We start from the raw sequence: 19,705 nt of genomic DNA, 5'->3' as shown, positions 1-19,705 counted from the left end.
GTACATGCGTGGGTCCAGTAAATGAATGACTAAATATACGGTCAATGGTCTTTCTGTGTCGATAGTTTTGCAGGTTTGATTATTCTCCTCAAACCCTACTATGTATGTCTGCTGAGATACTTACGTATTATACCAAATACACTCGACAAGTTTGCTCTCTTAGATGTGAGAAAAACCGGTTTATCTTTCTGTATTCAGAGACAATTATCTTAGGCTCTGTGGGGTAACTACGATGTAGGTATACTTTAATGAAATATTAATATACAGAATTGATATTTTGGTTAGTTAGGTTATGTTAGGTATTTAATACAATGCGTTCGGGGTAGCTTGCTTTCCATAATTCTTTGTCGTAGTTTCCATAATTTAGTTTCGAAAGTATTATAGTTTAATCATATTTTGGTATATTTCATTATGATTAACCCGACTTCAATTGTCAAGTGTGTTTGATATAATACGTAAGTATTTTGACTGAGAATCAGATCAAAGTTAATGAAATATATTTCGAGAACTATCGTCCTAATCTTTGTGTGTTCTTGAATATGTACCAGTAAAGAGTCTATACACGTATAAATATAATTGGGTAATTTTTTCGAATGAAATACTTTTGATAAAACCCTAAATAATGCACTTAAAAACATCACGGAGTCTAAGTCGTTTTCGGCAGTACTAAATGCCGTATACTGAAGTACGTATTTTAGTAAAGTACGTTTTTCGGTATTTTACTAAATCCGGTTCAAAGTCCATTATGATTGCACTGTAGATAAATTTAGACAGTACAATTATTCACTATCTCAACCATTAGGCAAAGCCGGACCGAGTTGCAAGTGCTCCGGAGAACATTTAAACAAGTAGAAACATCAGCGACGTTAGATTTTTTTCATCGGTAGACAAGTCAGATTTCTCGTGAACGCGGAACTTGGCTTCACTTTTGTAACACTAATTTTTAAAGAACCTAATTTTAAATTAATTTATTTAAATCAGAGGCAACGTTATAGCATTGCCTGTAGTAAAGGCCATACGGCTCCAATGTTTTATTATTATTTATTATTATTTTTTTCCCAGAGGCTCTTCATATGGAAGGGGTCGTCGTATAAACTTTAAAAGGGGCTCACTCGATTGGGAATCGGGAGTTCTAGTGCCCTTTTTAAGAGTCAAAAACGATTGGAGAGCAACTAGTCCCCCACGCCGTTTTTTCCCAAATGCATCTGATAAAACTTTTCAAATAATCATTTTGTTAAAAGTAGTTCAAGGATCACATAACAAAAACTCCGGTGTCGACATAACTCCCAAGGGCCTGGGGAATGGCGTTGTAAGTTATGCCCTGGAGGCATATATGATTCTTATGAAAGGAATGCTCGCATAAACTTCAGAGAGGGCTCATTTGATTGGAAATTGAAAGTTCTAGTTCACTTTTCAAGAATCAAAAGATATCGGAGGGTAACCAGCCCCCCCACCCGTCCTTTTTTCCCCAAATGCATCCGATAAAGATTTTGAGCCATCCATTTTGTTAAAAATAGTTCAAAGATCATATAAGATAAACTCAGGTATCGACAAAAACCTTCAGGGCCCGGGGAAAGGTGTTGCATGTTATGCCCTGGGTGCATATATGGTTCTTACGGAAGGGATGCTCGTATAAACTTCAAAGAGGGCTCATTTGATTGGAAATTGAAAGTTATAGTTCACTTTTTAAGAGTCAAAATAAATCGGAGCGCACCTAGCCCCCCCCCTTTTTTTTCACGTCCTTTTTTCCTCAAACCCATCCGATACGAACTTTCAGATAGCAATTTTAAAAAATAGTTCAAAGGCTATATAACGAAAACTCCGGTTCGACACAGCCGAGGGAAAGCGTTGTAAGTTATGCCCTGGGGGGATATATGGTTCTTATGGAAAGGATGCTCGTAAAAAACTTCAGAGAGGACTCTTTTGATTGAAAATTGAAAGTTCTAGTTCAGTTTTTGAGAGTCAAAAGAGATTGGATGCCAACTATTCCCCCCCCCCCCCCAACGCCCCTTTTCCCCCAAATGCATCCGATAAAAATTTTGAGATAGCCAAAAATTGTTCAATAGTCAGATAACTAAAAATTCAGGTGTCGAAACAACCCCCCATAGCCTGGGGGCATGCGTTGTAAGTTGTGCCCTGGGGCATATATGGTTCTTATGAAAGAAATCCGCGTAAAAACTTCAGAGAGAGCTCATTTGATTGAAAATTGAAAGTTCGAGTTCACTTTTTAAGAGTCAAAAGAGATCCGAGGGTAACTAGCCTCTCCACGCCTTTTTTTCCAAACCCATTTGATGAAAATTTTTAGATAAACATTTTATTAAAAATAGTTTAAACGGTGGATAAGAAAAACTGCGGTGTCAGTACAACCCCCCCCCCAGAGCCCTGGGGAAGTCGATCTAAGTTATGCCCTGAAGGCATGTATGGTTCTTATAAAAGGGATGCTCGTATAAACTTCATAGAGGGCTCATTTGATTGGAAATGGAAAGTTCTAGTTCACTTTTAAAGATTCAAGAGATTGAAGGGCAATTAGCCCCCCACCCACGCTTTTTTTCCCCAATTTTATTCGCTACAGCTTTTGAGATAGTCATTTTTTTCAAAACATTGTTAAAAAATTAGGTAACAAAAACTCCGGTGTCGACACAACCCCCCAGGGCTTGAGGGTAGGCGTTGTAAGTGTTGTCCTTTGGGCGTATATGGTTCTTATGAAAGGGATGCTCGTATAAACTTCAGAGAGAGCTCATTTGATTGGAAATTGAAAGTTCTAGTGAAATTTTTAAGAGTCAAAAGATATCCGAGGGCATATAGGCCCCCCACACCTCTTTTTTCCCCAAATCCATCCGATAAGAATTTTAAGATAGCCATTTCGTTAAAAATAGCTCAAAGGTCAGATAAGAAAAACTATTGTGTCGACGCATTCCCCCAGGGCTCGGAGGCGGGCGTTGTAAGTAATTCTCTGGGGGCATATATGGTTCTTATGGAAGGCATGCTCGTATACACTTCGATGAGGGCTCATTCTATTGGAAATTGAAAGTTCTTGTTAACTTTTTAAGAGTCAAATGAGATTGTAGGGCAGCTAGCCCCCCCCCCTTCACGCCCTGTTTTCCTTAAACCCATGCAATAGGAACTTTGAGAGAGCCATTTTGTTAAAAATAGTTTAAAGGTCAGATAACAAAAACTCCGGTGCCGACACAGCCCCCTCAGGGCCTGGGGGCAGGTGTTGTAAGTTATGCTCCGGTGGCATATACGGTTCTTATGGAATGCATGCTCGTATAAACTCCAGAGAGGGCTCATTTGAATGGAAATCGAAATTTCTAGTTCAATTTTTTAGAATCAAAAGAGATCGGAGGGCAACTAGCCCCACCCACGCCCGTTTTTCCGCAAACCCGTCTGGTACAAATTTTGAGATAGCCTTTTTTTTTTAATAGTTCAAAGGTTAGATAACAGAAACTCCGGTGTAGACACCCCCCCCCCGGGCTCGAGGGTACGCGTCGTAAGTTATGTCCCCTGGCCGTATATGGTTCTTATGAAAGGGATGCTCGCATAAACTTCAGAGACGGCTCATTTGATTAGAAATTAAAAGCTCTAGTTCACTTTCTCAGAGTCAAGTAGCCCCTCCCCTCTCCAAGCCCTTTTCTTCCCCAAACCCATCCGAATAAATAAATAAATCGAATAACTAAATAAATGAATAAATAAGTCTTAAAACGAGTGAAACTTAAATTGAATATGGAAATCAAGCTTGAAACGAACAAAAGTCACTACAAAAAAAAGTTTGAGTATCGCCTCCTTCTCTCACTGTAAGTCTTAAACCTACTGCGTCATGGCGCTTTACTGAAAACTATAATCATGTGTCTTGAACAGTCTTGGAAAGTATAAACAAAATGAAATTGAATATTTCATATATAATGATATTAATTTAAAGATCCAACCAATCAAGATCTTATTTACTGCAATTTTATTTTCATTTTCAATGCTGTAAGAACTGGAAAAGAAAATATTTCTAATATAATTCGTTTTCAGTGAAGCGATAATGACGCTAATAAATTAGCGTCATAAATTAGTAAATAAATTAGCGAAAAGAACTAATAAATTAGACTGAATATTTGATGTATAATGATATCAATTGCTGAAAGCTCATCAGTTCAAAATTAAATTTTAATGTTTATTTTCAATATTAAGTACAAAAGAAAATATTTGTAATACAAATCGTTTTCTGTAAAGGGCCATGAGGCAGTAGGTTTTAGAATTTAACAGTGAGAGAAGGAGGCGATACCCAAACTCTTGTTTGTAGTGATTTTTGTTCGTTTCAAGCTTGATTTGCATATTCAATCTAAGTTTCACTCGTTTTAAGATTTATTCATTCATTTACATTAGTATCTATTGTATGTTTGTTTGCATTGTTTCTTTATTAATTTCTGTTCGTTTTGGGTTTCGTTTATACTTCAATAGCATTTTTTTTTTTTAAACTTGATTTGCATTATTTAATTTAAGCATTGTTCGCTTTAAAATTTATTTATTCATTTATATTATTACTTGTTGTATGTTTTTGGCAATGATTGTTTGTTTAATTTATGTTCGTTTTGGGTTTCTTTTATTCTTTAGTAGTAGTTTCTGGTCGTTTTGATTTTGAATTTTAACAGGTATTTGTATCTGCCGATCTTAAGTTTAAAATGGCCTTTACTTTTCTTAGAAAAACTTCTTTTTCGGAAAGTTTTTTTTTTAATTAATGCATACATAAAAATCGGTAATTATTAGTGTAGGCTAATGTTATTATTAGATGTTTTTAGAAATTACAAACAGTCTCGAGTTGGTTTCAAAGGCATTTTGAGAAAGTTTCTGCCAAAATACGTGTTCCAGGATAATACTCACTGGACTGCTGATGGTAGATTAAATGGGAGGAGCTGTTTGTACGCGCCGAGAATGTAGTAGCCAAAAATTATTGAGTTTGATTATACTGTCTAAATTTATATACAGTGGCCGTACTTATGTGGACTACGATTGAGCGAAGTGTAATTTATCATTTGGAATTTCATGCGAAAGGTTTACATCGGTGGTAGTAGAACCCAAGACCTTTTTGTTAGAAAGTAAGCAGGTCTGACCACTGGACTTCGACAGCCATGTAATGTTGCGCCGACACTCAAGTTCTTCATCTAAGTAGAACCGGTTATATTCGTTAGTTTCTTTCAGCTTAGCGTGAGACAAAACAAAGACAAGTGACAGAATAGATGGGAAATATATAATTTAGACTATATATTTGCACAATAGGGGGTGGAGTGGATGAGGGTAAAGTATGTGGACAGTGTGAATTTATAAAACAATTCTTACTTCATAATATGCAGAATGATTAAACACACTTTGAATGCAGGCCCACTATACTTTACCCCCCCCCCCCTAATATGCAAATATATATCCCAAATTTGTTAATTAAGTATTATATTTTCATCTTAATTTGTGATATTTAATTAGGATTGAACGTCAGGGAAACATGTTCTCCTTAGATGAAGAACTTGCGAGTCGGCGCTATAATACGTAAGTACCAACAGGGTGTTGTTTGTGAAAAAATAAGGGGAAAATGAAGCAACTCAAGGTTCCCCCAAATGCTTTCCTTTAACGTAGAAAACATCTAACACTGGCTAAAACAATACACTGAATCATCACTCATTTTACAAAGTGGGCAAACACCCTGTCATATATGCTCTTTTTCTTGCTATCAAATTTCTTAAATCTTCATCTAATTTGAAAGCAAATACCACGAAGTTGTATCCAATAGGTGAGATATCTACTTGATGTATAGACTTGAGATAAAAAGTCCTTCCCATACACTGTCTTACAATCCCTATAAAATTCTTACATTTCTGAATTTTGAGCGTTTTTATACCGTTTTTGGATGATATAGTTTATATACAAAAAACTGTGTTTTATCTAAAACTAAATTAAAAAAAAAATCAAATGAAAACTAGGAACAACATCAAAAACTCAAGTAAGCAGAAATTTTTCGGTAAATCAAGGGGGCTGCCCCTTCCTCAACCGCCGCTGTTTACGCTAAAGGCTTAAAGCTCTTTAAAAGATACTTCTCGTTTAAATTCAAAGGGCCTTATGTTTGAAGACTGTTTCTTAAAGAATTCTGACAAAAAGTCAGACTTTAGCGTGAAGAGCGATGGTTGAGGAAGGGGCAGCCTTCTTCATATACGAAACAATTCTTGTCGCTTTGTGTTTTAATGTTGCTCCTTATTTTTAGTAAAAAAAACTTGTTTTTTTATTTAACTTCTGACCGTTTTTCAAATCATGCCAGGAAATCCCCTTTCATCCCCACCCCCGGTTAAAATTTCTCCTCGAAAATTTCCTTCTCATGGAAAATTCTTCCCGTTGAAAAACTCCCCCGTGGATAATACCCCCCACCCAAAAAAGCAAGAAAGTTTTGTATTTTTCAGAATATGAAACAGTTTATGTGAGCAATGAGCAAACTGCGTAACTCACAACCCTTTCCCAAGGGACTATGGGGGCCATGTCATCCCCAAAAGTATCGTTATTGGTCCTTCAACTAGGCGTATATTCAGGGTTACCGCCAGATCAATAGTAAAATTACTAATACCTTCAGAAAAATATTACTAAATGAACGAAAAATTACTGAAATTTTCATTTCCTTGCTTTGCTCTTGAAAGTGCTAGAAAGGGTTTAGTTTTCTATTGTCTTGCGGTAAATTTGCAAGAAAGCAGGAGATGCGAGAGGTAGAATGAAAAAGTTGGGTGTATTAAAAAGAGATTTTTGTCCATTCTGCGGCAGTGTATGCTTCCTTGCGTGAAGACTGCCTCCTTAAGAGTAGAACACCAATACTAATTTTAATTTAAGTTAGGATTTTATTCTGTCTTTTTTTTTAAATTTAGCCTTATTCGCTTTTCTGGAAATGATCACGAATAAAAGCGAAAAATTACAAGGCAAAAAAAAAAATCAATTAAAACAGTGATAAGTCACTAGGGATAGCAACACTAGTCGTTTTATCTTATACACTATCTTATACAATCTCTTGGTATATCGGAATAACGTACTTCTAAGCTGAGCAGTTTTCTCATTGCCCTAAATCATTGTTCCATAATGGATGAGTTAAATCAGGTTCCTTCACATTAAGTCCTGACAGAGGAAACGTCCTGATAAGATGACTAGTCAAGACAAAAATGACAGCATGTCATTGTCATATGAAATGTTTATTTATGTGGTACTGGTTAAGAAAGCGTTAAACATCGATATATTATATAGGGAAGATGCTTAAGAAACTAGTCAAACGGGTTTCTTTCAATAGACAATTGGATTGGAAACCCGTGGTTTGTCATTGCGTATACAATATTTAAATTACTGTTTTTTTGGGGTTTAGGGGGAAAAAGATACCTAGGTCGGATTGGGTTAGGTTGCGTATTTAGTATATGCTATGCTTTACCCCTACCCCCTCCCTAATGTGCAAATATATAGCCGAAATTTGTTTCTAAAGTGTTATATTTTCATCATATCTTGTTTAATTTCATTAGCATTGACGAAATTTCACTTATCGCGTGTTTACCGCTTTCTCAACCAGTACCATTTGTTTTCCTTCACATTATTGCTGCTATTTGTTTTTGTTAGTTCTTAATTATTGCTATTGTTATTATTTATATTTGATTCTTGAATGGGCTGCGTAAAACAGACAACTTAATTAAGTGCGGTCAAGGGTTCCTCGGACAAACCATCTAAAGCAGGAGTGGCTGACCCGTGGCCTCCAGGCTGCATGCGGCCCGCCTTCAAAATGTTCCCGGCCTCCGAGATTCATCGCATTTTACTATAATTAATTAAAAAAACTTTTCCCACAATATAAGTTTTTCCAAGAAAAGTAAAGAACTCCATTAAACTCAAAATGAGCAGAAATTAACATGAGTAGGGTTCAAAACCCCTATGCCTTCCCAAAGCCAGAACATAAGTTGCACTTTACTGAAAAAATATAAATGTTTTTACTTTTATAACTTTAATAAATAAAATAATATTAAACTTTTTATTACTAAATATCAGTATATGTATATTAATCTGACAATGTACATTCATTCGTATTGATAATAAAAAACATTATATGCCCCCAGGGCATAACTTGAAACCCTTGCCACGCCTATCATTCCCCCAAACACATCCAATCAAATTTTGAGATAGCCATTTTGTTCAGCGTAGTTGATTAACAGATAGAAAATATGTTTTTGAGGAGGACAATCTTCCACAACCCTCAGGGCAAGGGTTTTAAGTTATGCCCTGGGGTATATAAGGTTTTTGTAGAAGACGTTGTCGTAGAAACTTCAAAAAAGGCTCATTCGATTGGAAATTCAAAGGGCTAGTGCCCTTTCCAATAGTCGAAAGTGATTGGAGGGCAAATAGCCCCCCCCCCCACGCCCATCATTTCCCCAAACACATCCAATAAAAATTTGAGATACCCATTTTGTTCAGCGTAGTTGATTTTGTTCAGCCAGATAGAAAATATGTTTTTGTTTTGGGAGTGTTTTGACACTCCCCCACAACCCTCAGGGCAAGGGTTTCAAGCTATACCCTGGGGGCATATAATGTTTTTAAAGAAGGTGTTGTCGTAGAAACTTCAAAAAAATTCATTCGATTGAAAATTCAAATTTAAAAACCTTTTTTCTCAAAATAAGTTTTTTAACGAAAAGCAAAAAACCCTATTAAAGAAAAAAATGAGCAAAAATAAAATCAAATAATCTACCGAGCGTGAAACTACCACAAATCAGCATCAATAAATAAATGAAACCCAAAACGAACAGAAATTAGAATAAAAAACCAAGTCAAACCCAAAACGAGCAGAAATTAACATAAATTGGGCACAAAACTCCTTTACCTTTCCAAGGCCAGAACCAAATTTGTATTTAACTGAGAAAGATATAAACGTTTTACTTTTATAACTTCAATAAATCAAATAATTTTAACATTTTGATTACTAAATATCAGTATATGTATATTAAACTGACAATGCACATTCATTTGTATTTTTTCAGTAAAGTGCAAATTTTTTTCTGGCCTTGAGAAGGCATAGGGATTTTGCGCCCAACTTATGTTAATTTCGGCTCGTTTTGAGTTTGACTCGGTTGTTTATTGTAATTTCTGTTCGTTTCGCGTTTCATTTATTTATCGATGCTCATTTTCAAGCTTGGTAGATCATTTGATTTTATTTTTGCTCATTTTTTGTTTAATGGAGTTCTTTACTTTTCTTTGAAAAACTTATTTTGTGGAAAAAGTTTTTTAAATTAATTCAAGAAAAAATATATTATTTTTGCATCCTTATATCCAAAAATTAACTGAAAGCTGTGGGAAAAAATAAAGTATGCTTAGATTTTAAACATAGGTACTGTTCTATTAGCTACGAGACACGCGAGAAGTGAAGTTTGGTTAATGCCAATGAAATAAAACAAAATAGGATAAATATATAATAGTTTAGAAACAAATTTCAGCTATATATTTACAAATCAGGGGGTGGTGGTAAAGCATAGCATATATTAAATACGTAACCTAACCTAATCTAGGTACCTTTTTTCCCCCTAAACCCCAAAAAACTAAAGCTTAAATTTTTTAACGGAATGAGAAACCACTGTTTGCAATGCTCGGCAAAGGAATTCTCCGGTAAAAAAAAACAAAAAAAACCTGCTTGACTAAAGAGAGAGAGAGAGAAAAAGGTTTTATTAAAAAAAAATACACACATTAACAACAAAACCCGAAGACTAGCTTCTTTTGTCATGTTGTATACAGTATCTATCGGGTATCCCAGCTAATAGAATAGTACCTAAACATTTTCTGAAACGTTAGAATCAAAAATACATATTCTTATCCCTTGCCTCAATATGTACGTTTAAGAAATGATTATTCTCTGCCCAGATTTTTGTCCCCGCCACCAGCTTTTGAAAAATACCCTTTTTGTGTTTTTAATAAAAACGACTTTTTCTTCCATCTTTCATTAAAAGAAATCAGCAGCTATCTGATTTAAGAAGTAATTTTTTTGAAGTGATACCCTTGAGCTCCCGGGGTCCTCTAAAGGCTAATCATCAAGGTTTGTAAATATGCAAATGAAGTGGTAAAGAAAGGAGAGCAACATTATTTTTTTTGGGGGGGGGGGATTATTCTTTATGTTATTTTTTGTGATATGTATTATAGAACACTTCAATTTATAATCTTGTTAGGTTTATAATGAGAAAACAAAATTTATATGGATGATAATGATGTTGTAAGGAGATGAGCATAATATAGGTTCATGTTTTATTGATGTTGTTGTAGCCTATTTGCCGGGAGAGGCGAGTACACTCGTTACTATAGATAGATAGATATTTATTGCAACAAAAGCCTTTTCGGGCCATGGCAAAATAAAAGAACAAAAATAAATACAAAAATATATATATATATATATATATATATATATATATATATATATATATATATATATATATATATATATATATATATATATATATATATATATATATATATATATATATATATTGTGATTATATTGTGATTTGAATTTTTGCAGATTCTACTGTATGGCCTTGTTTGCATAAACCTGCATAACTCGCGCATTGACTTTTAATAAGCTTAGGCTATATTGTTATTTATCATTTATGAATTTATATCCTATTCACCAAAGAAATTATATCCAAATACAAAAGGCGTTTAACGTGTAATCTCTTGCGCTAATTATAAAATTTAAATATTACTAATTATGTTCATTTAATCCCAAAACATCCGAACTGTCATTGAGCCTTCGTGTAAATATAGAATAAGTTCTACGGAGGGAGGTGGATGTAGAAATTCATATCTAATCCCGCTTGATTTCCGGGAATATTTGGTCTACGCCTTTATCATTGGTGATGGGGGGGGGGGGGTAATAGTGCCCCTTCTATTGTGATAACCTTTTCGTATGCAGAATAAAACATTCCATTCACGGATGTACCGGCACAGAGATAGGACAGGCAACACGGGGCATCATGACCCTCGCCAACTGGCGATAACCGCGTTGTTTGGTTTTGTCAGTTTGGTTTTATCCGAGCAGTTTCATTTGCATTTTTGCATTTCCTTTTCATTTCATTTCTCTTATAGCACTGAAAAAGGGAAGCGGTTGTTCTCCGGAAATATTTTAGTCGGAAAAAAAAATGATTTAGATATTTGATTTGTTCTGAAAGAGGATTCAGTGATCAATAAAACCTAAATAGTAGGATTAGTAGATCATTTATCAGATGATGACCCATTTCTTCCCCTGTTTAAGTTTTATTGATCCTCTTTCATTTTATGAATCCTCTTTCAGACCAAATCAAATGTGGAAATTCCTTTCTTTTGTGCAATACTACAAATAAAATATAAAATCAATAATCAAAATGTTTGCTCAAAAACTATAAGTTATTATTACCATATTAAACTACCGGATCATCGTAAATTCAATTAAATATGTAAATCGATTTTTTTTCGACTATAGTTAGTGAATGGCTAATAAGTATTTTAATAATTGTTTTTTATAATTAGTGCAAAGAGATTAAATGTTTAACGTCTTTTTTATACTGGATCCTTATCTGATATGTTATTTTGAAATTAATTTACAATAATAGCTCTTAATCTTGGAGCAAGCTTGTAGTTTTTATTTGCAGAATTGTAGAAAAGAAAAGAATTTCCGTATTTAATTTGAACGGAAACAAAATCCAGGGATCAGTAAAACTTGAAAAGGAAAAAAACAGAGTCATTATTTGGTTATTTATTTTTGATCTAATTTGGCAATATTAGCTGACAGTCTTGCTGTAAGAATTTGTATAATAATTTCATTGTGTATTTTATTTGCAGCAATGTAGAAATAAAAATAATTTTCATATTTGATTTGAAGTGAAACAGGATCCAGGGATCAATAAAGGTTAGGCAGGAGGAAAATTTTTATTATATATTAGTATATATTATATATTAGTATCTAAATTATTAGGATCTCATTTTGAAGTTAATGTGCAAATAATAGCTCACAATCTTGGAGCAAAAATTTGGAAGATTGATTTTATTGTAGTTTGTGTTTGTAATATTGTTGAAAAGAAAATGATTTCCGAATTTAATTTGAACTAAAACAGATTCCAGGGATAAATAAAAGCTAAACAGGAGAAAAATGGGCCATTATCCGATATTTTATTTTGAATTTAATTTGGCAATAATAGCTTATGGTCTTTGGAATGAGAATTCGGATGATTGATTTCCCCCCTCGCGTTGCTACGATCTCAAAAGAAATAATTTCAAGGAAAATCCCCGCCCTGAAAATTTCTCCCCGCAGATAATTGGCCTCGAAGAATTCCCCCCCCTCCCTGGAAAATTAGCAAATTCCCTACCCCTCCCCCAGACAATTCCCTATTGGAGAATTTTCTCCATTATGTTAAATGACGATCGTGTTTTTCAATTCTAAAGTATTTTAAAAATTGAGTTAGGATTGTTATCTGGCACGTTGGGCATTGTTGGAAAATTAATATCCAAAAAATGAAAAAATGTGAACGGAAACAATTGTTAATTATGTGTTTTCTGTGCCATAAGTATTCGAAAGATGGGGAGCGCCTTGGAGGAGGGGGGGGAAGAATTATATCTAAAACCTTCTTAAGATTGCATTCAACATAGCATTTTACAGTTTCCTTATTTAATTTGGCATGAAAGGGTGTCCAGTGATCAGTAAAAGTTAAACAAGAGGAAAACCAGGCTATTATCCGGTAATTTATGTTGAGTATAATTTGGAAATGATAGCCCCCAATTTGGATGATTGATTTTCTCTTGTTTTCTTATTTGCTCAGGCCATGAAAGGTAGACGGGCAAATATCGACTTGTATTGTCCCATTTTCTCTTGTCAGTCTTGTTCAAGGATATTAATGATTTTGGATCCTTTGAAGTATATTGCTTTGAAAAATTGAAACCTTGTTTACCCTTTTCTCTGGATTCAATTTGTGTTCACCAAAATTGGAATCCATTTTCAAGTGGTGGCTTGTATAGGAGGCTATGTTTTTTCTTAGAATTTGGTTGCAGAAAGCTTCTAGTGGGACTTTTTGTAAACTTAATTAAGGAGAAAAATTGAGATTGCTGTACTATATAAAAAGCTAGAAAGTGCTTTCATGCTTAAAAGTATACAAACTCCATTGGTCTATTTTTGTGAAAATTTTCGAAAGCCAATCGCATTCATTAAGCGTTTGTCAGAAAGATCAGCCAAATAACCCCGCCTTTTTTTACCCGCTGTTGCTGTGTCAAATTTTGTACCAGTAAAAGGACGTAAACTCTTTTCTGTCGAATTTTTAAAGCAACGAAAAGCTTCTTCTTATAAAAGAAGAAGCATAACTTTATCCTAAGGCACAAGAGTTTGTTTCGTAATGAACATACAAAAATCGCTTCCAAAAAAAAGTTTTTCAAAGAAAATTCTAAAAAAAACTTTTCTAAACCTAAGAGCCACATAATAATTCAAACTGGGAACGAACGGAAACCGTTATCAATAAATAAATGAAACCTAAAACGAACAGAAATGAAAATGAATGAACTAGTTAAACTTAAAACCAACAGAAATTGCCACAAGTAGTGGTAGGGCTACCGCCCCCTTAAAACTACTAACCGCCAGAGTGCCATTTGTGTTTTGCTGAAAACAATTTGTGTTTCGAGCATCTTTTTTGCCGTAAAATCAACAACACGACAGAAAAATGATACCACGTCTTATAAATCAATCAAGTTTTATATATAAGAGTGGTGCCCCCCTCCCTATCAAACCGTCTAAGCGGCTTGTGTGCTATTTCCGTTTTATTAATATATTTTTTTTTAAGTTTTGTTTCTATTTGTTCAAACATCGACAAAAAAAAGAAAAAGAAAAGGTTCAGCATATTAATCTAGATTACTGGAAATAACTAATGAATATAGACTGGTTTAATGTATAATGATGTTCATTCCTAGAAGTCTCAGTGATCTTGTTTTTTAAATGTTTTAATTAGAAATCAGCAAATATTTAAATGTATTTTGTTTTTAAATATGTATAAATGTATGTCTAATATTTTTGTAGTAATATATTCTTTTTACTGTTCCTGAAATAACGGGGATACGCCATTTTTTATAACCTGAGAACAGACAAGTTTCTTTCAGAATGCATTGCCAGCCACTTCACCGGGAATAAATTCTAGTTAAACAGGGGATTGTAGTGTCAATAACTTCAAATAGATTAGAGACCAAGATCTTTACTCCCTTTCCCTCCCCTAAATTCAAGATTTCAGGTCCACTTCCCCTTCTAATACTCACTGAAAGCTTTAATTTGACCCTCATAGCCTTTTCCATAATATTTCAGATATACCGTGTTTATCACATGGCAACACAACGTTATTTTATATTCTTTGCTATTTTATTCTAAGTAGAGTATAGGTCCCATAGGTCATATAGAACAAAAACGTTAAGAAGGACCGGACATAAACATTGTTTATGCTGCCTCCTCATCCCAATTCAGGATTTACGATCCACTTTGCCATCTTAACACTAATTGATAACCTCGCCCTGCGTATTGTCTTTTGATTTACATCGCTGCGTAGACATGAATGGATTCTAATTCCCATTGAAGCATATTGTGCGGAAATTTTTAGGTGGGTAGGAGACAAAGTTTTCATCCACACCCCCTACCTAAACAGGACAGTCAAAGTCCTATTCCGGTAATAACTGAAAGTTTCATCCTCCAAGCCGTTCCCGATACATTGAAGATATGCTATTTTGGTAGCCTGTACGCGCATTGTTTCCTTATATTTGCCTCCAAACCCTCCCCCAAGTCAAACTTTCAGCTCTACTTGACCCTCCCAATACCTCAAGAAGTTTCAACTTGATCTGTTGCCAATACCCTATTTTGTTGACCCTGACACATTTAGTTTCCTTCGATTCACTTTGCTAATTCACCGTGAATAGATTATAAGCCTCAGGGGCTTTAAGTTCCAAAATTACAGCGAACATCTGAGACAAAAATATCTTTGATTATTCTCTGTTCCCTCTCCCAAGTCTCATATCCCCTTGGTGTTTTTCTTTGTCATTAAATGGGGGATTCCATGTTTCTTTTCCGATATTTCCTTGACTCCTCTCATAAAGCTTCTTTATGTTACCCCATTCTATTTTTTGTAATCACATATACTATTGCTACAGATATAAATGACTTTTCATTTTTACAACAGAGAAACGGAGAGTTTACCTGTAAAAAAAATGATGTGGTTCAAAACTTTTAGCTTTTTTTACTATCTTAACAGTTTATTGACAGCGCCACAGCGCTGACTAAGTAAAGAGCGATGTTGGCACAATGTATTTTTTTTGTGAACAAAAATTAACATGAGTAGGACTGACAACCCCCCGGCCTTCTCAAGATTAGAATATAATTTGCACTTCATTGGAAACAAAAACATTTTAAAACGTTTTTCACTTTTTTACTTTAATAAATAAAAAATTCCCAAAACTTTTAAGAAATGTATATTAAACTGACAATCCACGGTCATTTTTTTTCATTAGAGTGGAAATTATGTTCTGGTGTTAAGAAGGCATGTGGGTTGTCAGCCCTACTCTTGTCAATTTTTGCTCGTTTTGAGTTTGATTCGTGTATTTATTGTAATTTCTGTTCGTTTTGGGTCTCATTATTTATTGATGGTGATTTGTGGTAGTTTACGCTTGGAAGATTGTTTGGATTTACTTCTGCTCATTTTTGGAATAATTGAGCTCTGATTTTCTTTGAAAAACCTCTTGTGGAAAAAGTTTTTTAAATTAATCTCGCTAAAGAACCAATCGGGGATCAGAAAGACAGTTATGTGTTGAAATTTGTTTGTTTCTTCTGATTTTGTTTTTTCTTTTGAATCTAGATTGTTTGTTTGTTTCTTCTGATTTTGTCTTTTCTTTTGATTCTAGATTTGTCACTAAGTAAAGTTAAGCCTTTTTTAAAAAGGCGGAGCCATTTTGTCTCTTAGAATAAAGAGTGATGTGATTGGCTTATTAAAATCCATCACAAATGTAAACCAATGAAATTAAAGTACATTTTTTCACCCTGAAGTTTTATTCACACCGTTATTTATCTTTTCATTTCTATTTTAGTGCCACTGTACATATCACTGTTACGGATGTAAATGAATTCTCACCAAAATTCACTGCCCCTGCATATATAGCAGAAGTAGACGAAGGGCGTCTTTATGAAAGCGTTATACAAGTAGAAGCAGAAGATGAGGACTGCTCTGAAAAATTCAGTGATATCTGCAAATACGCCATTTTGAATGAGGAGGAGCCATTTGCCATTGATGATGAAGGTATTATCAGGACTACAATACCACTGAGCCATGGAGATAGCCATAATTACGTGTTGAAAGTGGTAGCCTATGATTGTGGTATGAAGGTGTCAGATCCGGTTTTAGTTACTGTTAAAGTAAATCGAGTGTGCAAGCTCGGTTGGCAAGGTAAGATTTATCAAATTAATTCTTGGGATTATATTCATGTCATGTATAAACCTGAAGATGATTGAAAACTTCCTTAGGTACATTCCCTAAACTAGGGAATGTACGTAAAGGGTAAATGTACGTAAAGGGTAAAGGGCTTACGTAGGGTAAAGCCTTACGTAACGCACGAATGGAAATTTTTTGGCAAAATGGATCAGCATTTTAAGCAGCTATTCCTCCCCCTCTCTTCCAGGGTTTCCATTTAGAGGGTGGGGGATAGAAAGGCTAATAACTTTTGCTTTTTATTTTTCATTACAAAATCCTCCTTCTAGATTCTTAAAATTTCATTTTTAGTATCTTCATTAAAAAATTGAAAAGAAAATCGAAAAAGTAAGAGAATTTTTTTCTAGGGGAATACTTATGGGTTTTTAATTTAATTCTTATGCTAGCAATCATACGACCCAGTTTTAATGGGATCTAATAAAAAAATATAATAAAAAATAAAATATTTAATAAAAAATTAATATTTAATAAAAAAATTAATATTTAATAAAAAAAATTAATATTTAATAAAAATATATTAATATTTAATAAAAATATATTTTAATAAAAAAAATATATATATACATATATATATATACATATATATATATATATATATATATATATATATATATATATATATATATATATATATATATATATATATATATATATATATATATATATATATATATATATATATATATTTAATAAAAAAAATATACTCATCCACTGGAGGGAGAGCTTTGAGCCTAGATGCAAGACTCTTAAGCTACCGAGCCAACAGGCAACGGACTATAGAATGGCAACCCATACATGGGCCTTGAAACATTCTATTGATTTGCCAGGGGCAAATCAGTAGTTGCTTGTCGGTGATGTAACTCTAGAATCAGAAATGCTTGAAATTCTCTCGAAATTTGGCAAGCAGGTATACACAGTCAAGAAGACTTTGTCCCAAAATATTAGATAGTTCGCTGACTGCTAGCAGGCTTGAATGTTTCATGGTTCGAGGAATCAGAAGGGACCTAAACCTCTGAAAATCATCATTTTCATGTCCCATCATCCCAGGGTTTTTTCTCACAAGTGTATTGAAAAAAAAACCTTCCTCCCTTTCTGATGACGAGTTGTTTGTAACAAATATAAGCAATTTTCCAAAATATAGTGTCATTTATCAATGCAGCATCAGGTTTAAGTTTTACACAAAAAAACACGGATGTTAGACCCTAGCCACGTTTAGCAATAAGATGGAATTGGCAAAAAAATATTTGCTACCGTCATAATTCCGTCCCAGTCCCCTCTTGGGGATTTGCCATTCTCTTTTGCTCTTATTTCTCATCAACAGTTGCTTCCTAATGCAAAATAAGGCCAATTTGAAAAGAACAGAATCAGCAAAACTGCTTAAATCAAGTAAACCCACCTGAACCATATTTAAGCAGACAATATCCAAATACTTCTCTTCGAATTTTATATCTGGATATTTTTCAGCAGCTTCTCGGCAACACCGCAAAAATAGAGCATCAGACATTCGCCTAAAAGAGTATAATATTTTAAGCAAAATCTCAAAAATGCAATCAATGGAAGATTTATTTTGTGAGGAAGAATTAATGACATTACTAAAAGGATTAAAAAATAATAAGGCCCCAGGTGCTGATAGGTGGTAAATGAGTTTCTTGAATATGGTGGCTCTGAGTAATATGGTGGCTCTGAAGATTATGAATATGATTTTTGAACAAGGGGAAGTACTAAATGATTTTTAGAAAACCTTAATTAAGCCACTTTATAAGAAAGGAGATAAAAGTGAGTGTTGTAATTATCGAGGCATTATTCTGGTCTCTGTAGGTAGCAAATTACTTAGTAATATGATACTTTTTAGACTGAGAGATGCCGTTAACAAAGTTTTAAGAGAAGAACAGTGCCGTTTTTAGAAAAGGTAGAGGATGCGTCGACCTAATTTTCACTCCTAAGTTAATAATTGAGAAGTTCCTGAGTTGTCAAACTCCTTTGGTTTTATAGATTATGAGCAAGCGTTCGATTCTGTTGATAGAAGAGCTATAGCAAAGGTTTTATCCTTGTATGGTATACCAGACAAATACATTAAAGTGATTAGTGTTATGTACGAGAATAACACTGCTGCGGTTAAGGTAGGAAATGAGGTTAGCAGCTGGTTTTGTATTAAATCAGGAGTTAAGCAGGGCTGTGTTCTATCTCCCTTTATATGGATTATTTTGATTGATTTTGTATTAAGGAGCACAGGAAAGGCAATGGGAGACCACGGAATCAAATGGGGAGGAAAAAGTCTCCTGGACTTTAGATTATGCTGGACTTAGATTATGGCTCTGAAGATTATGAATATGATTTTTGACAAAGGGGAAGTACTAAATGATTTTTGGAAAACCTTAATTAAGCCACTTTATAAGAAAGGTGATAAAAGTGAGTGTTGTAATTATCGAGGCATTAGTCTGGTCTCTGTAGGTAGCAAATTACTTAGTAATATGATACTTTTTAGACTGAGAGATGCCGTAGACAAAGTTTTAAGAGAAGAGCAGGGCGGTTTTAGAAAAGGCAGAGGATGTGTCGACCAAATTTTCACTCTTAGGCTAATAATTGAGAAGTGCCTGAGTTTTCAAACACCTTTGGTCCTCAGTTTTATAGATTATGAGCAAACGTTCGATTCTGTTGATAGAAGAGCTTTAGTAAAGGTTTTATCCTTGTATGGTATACCAGACAAATACATTAAAGTGATTAGCGCTATGTATGAAAATAACACTGCTGCGGTTAAGGTAGGAAATAAGGTTAGCAGCTGGTTTTGTATTAAACCAGGAGTTAAGCAGGGTTGTGTTCTATCCCCCTTTGTATGGATTATTTTGATGGACTTTGTTTTAAGGAGCACAGGAAAGGCAGTGGGAGACAACGGAATCAAATGGGGAGGAAAAAGTCTCCTGGACTTAGATTATGCTGATTTAAGCATCCTAGAAGAAAGTGTGAGCAAAATGAATGAAGTTTTAGAGGTTTTGCGAGTTCAGGGTGCTAGAATATGTTTGAAAATTAATGTTAAGAAGACTAAGTCACTAAGGCTAGGAATAAGTGAAGATGAAAAGGTGACGTTGGGAGATGAAAAGAATGATCAAGTTGGCAACTTCACTTACTTTGGTAGTATTATCAATAAAGACTGTGGGAGCAGTGAAATTGTTAAAAGTAGAATACCCAAAGCTTAGGATGTTTTTTCACAATTAAAA

At 34.2% G+C, this 19,705-nt stretch overlaps 1 protein-coding gene across 2 annotated transcripts in view; it reads left to right on the top strand.

The window, feature by feature from the left end:
- Cals (calsyntenin 1) overlaps window positions 1-19,705 on the top strand; it is a 292,310-nt gene that overhangs the window by 63,182 nt on the left and 209,423 nt on the right. For both annotated transcript variants that reach the window (XM_089108431.1, XM_089108432.1), the window contains exon 5: window positions 16,093-16,448. In XM_089108431.1, coding sequence (XP_088964557.1) covers window positions 16,093-16,448 — 356 coding nt within the window. The remainder of the gene's footprint in view (window positions 1-16,092; window positions 16,449-19,705) is intronic.

The sequence above is a fragment of the Artemia sp. Qi Xiang Cuo genome, chromosome 3 (assembly GCF_049724085.1).
Source record: "Artemia sp. Qi Xiang Cuo chromosome 3, ASM4972408v1, whole genome shotgun sequence".
NCBI classification, from domain to species: Eukaryota; Metazoa; Arthropoda; class Branchiopoda; order Anostraca; family Artemiidae; genus Artemia; species Artemia sp. Qi Xiang Cuo.
Note: the sequence above shows the minus strand (reverse complement) of the source record. Positions and strands in the feature narration are given on the sequence as shown.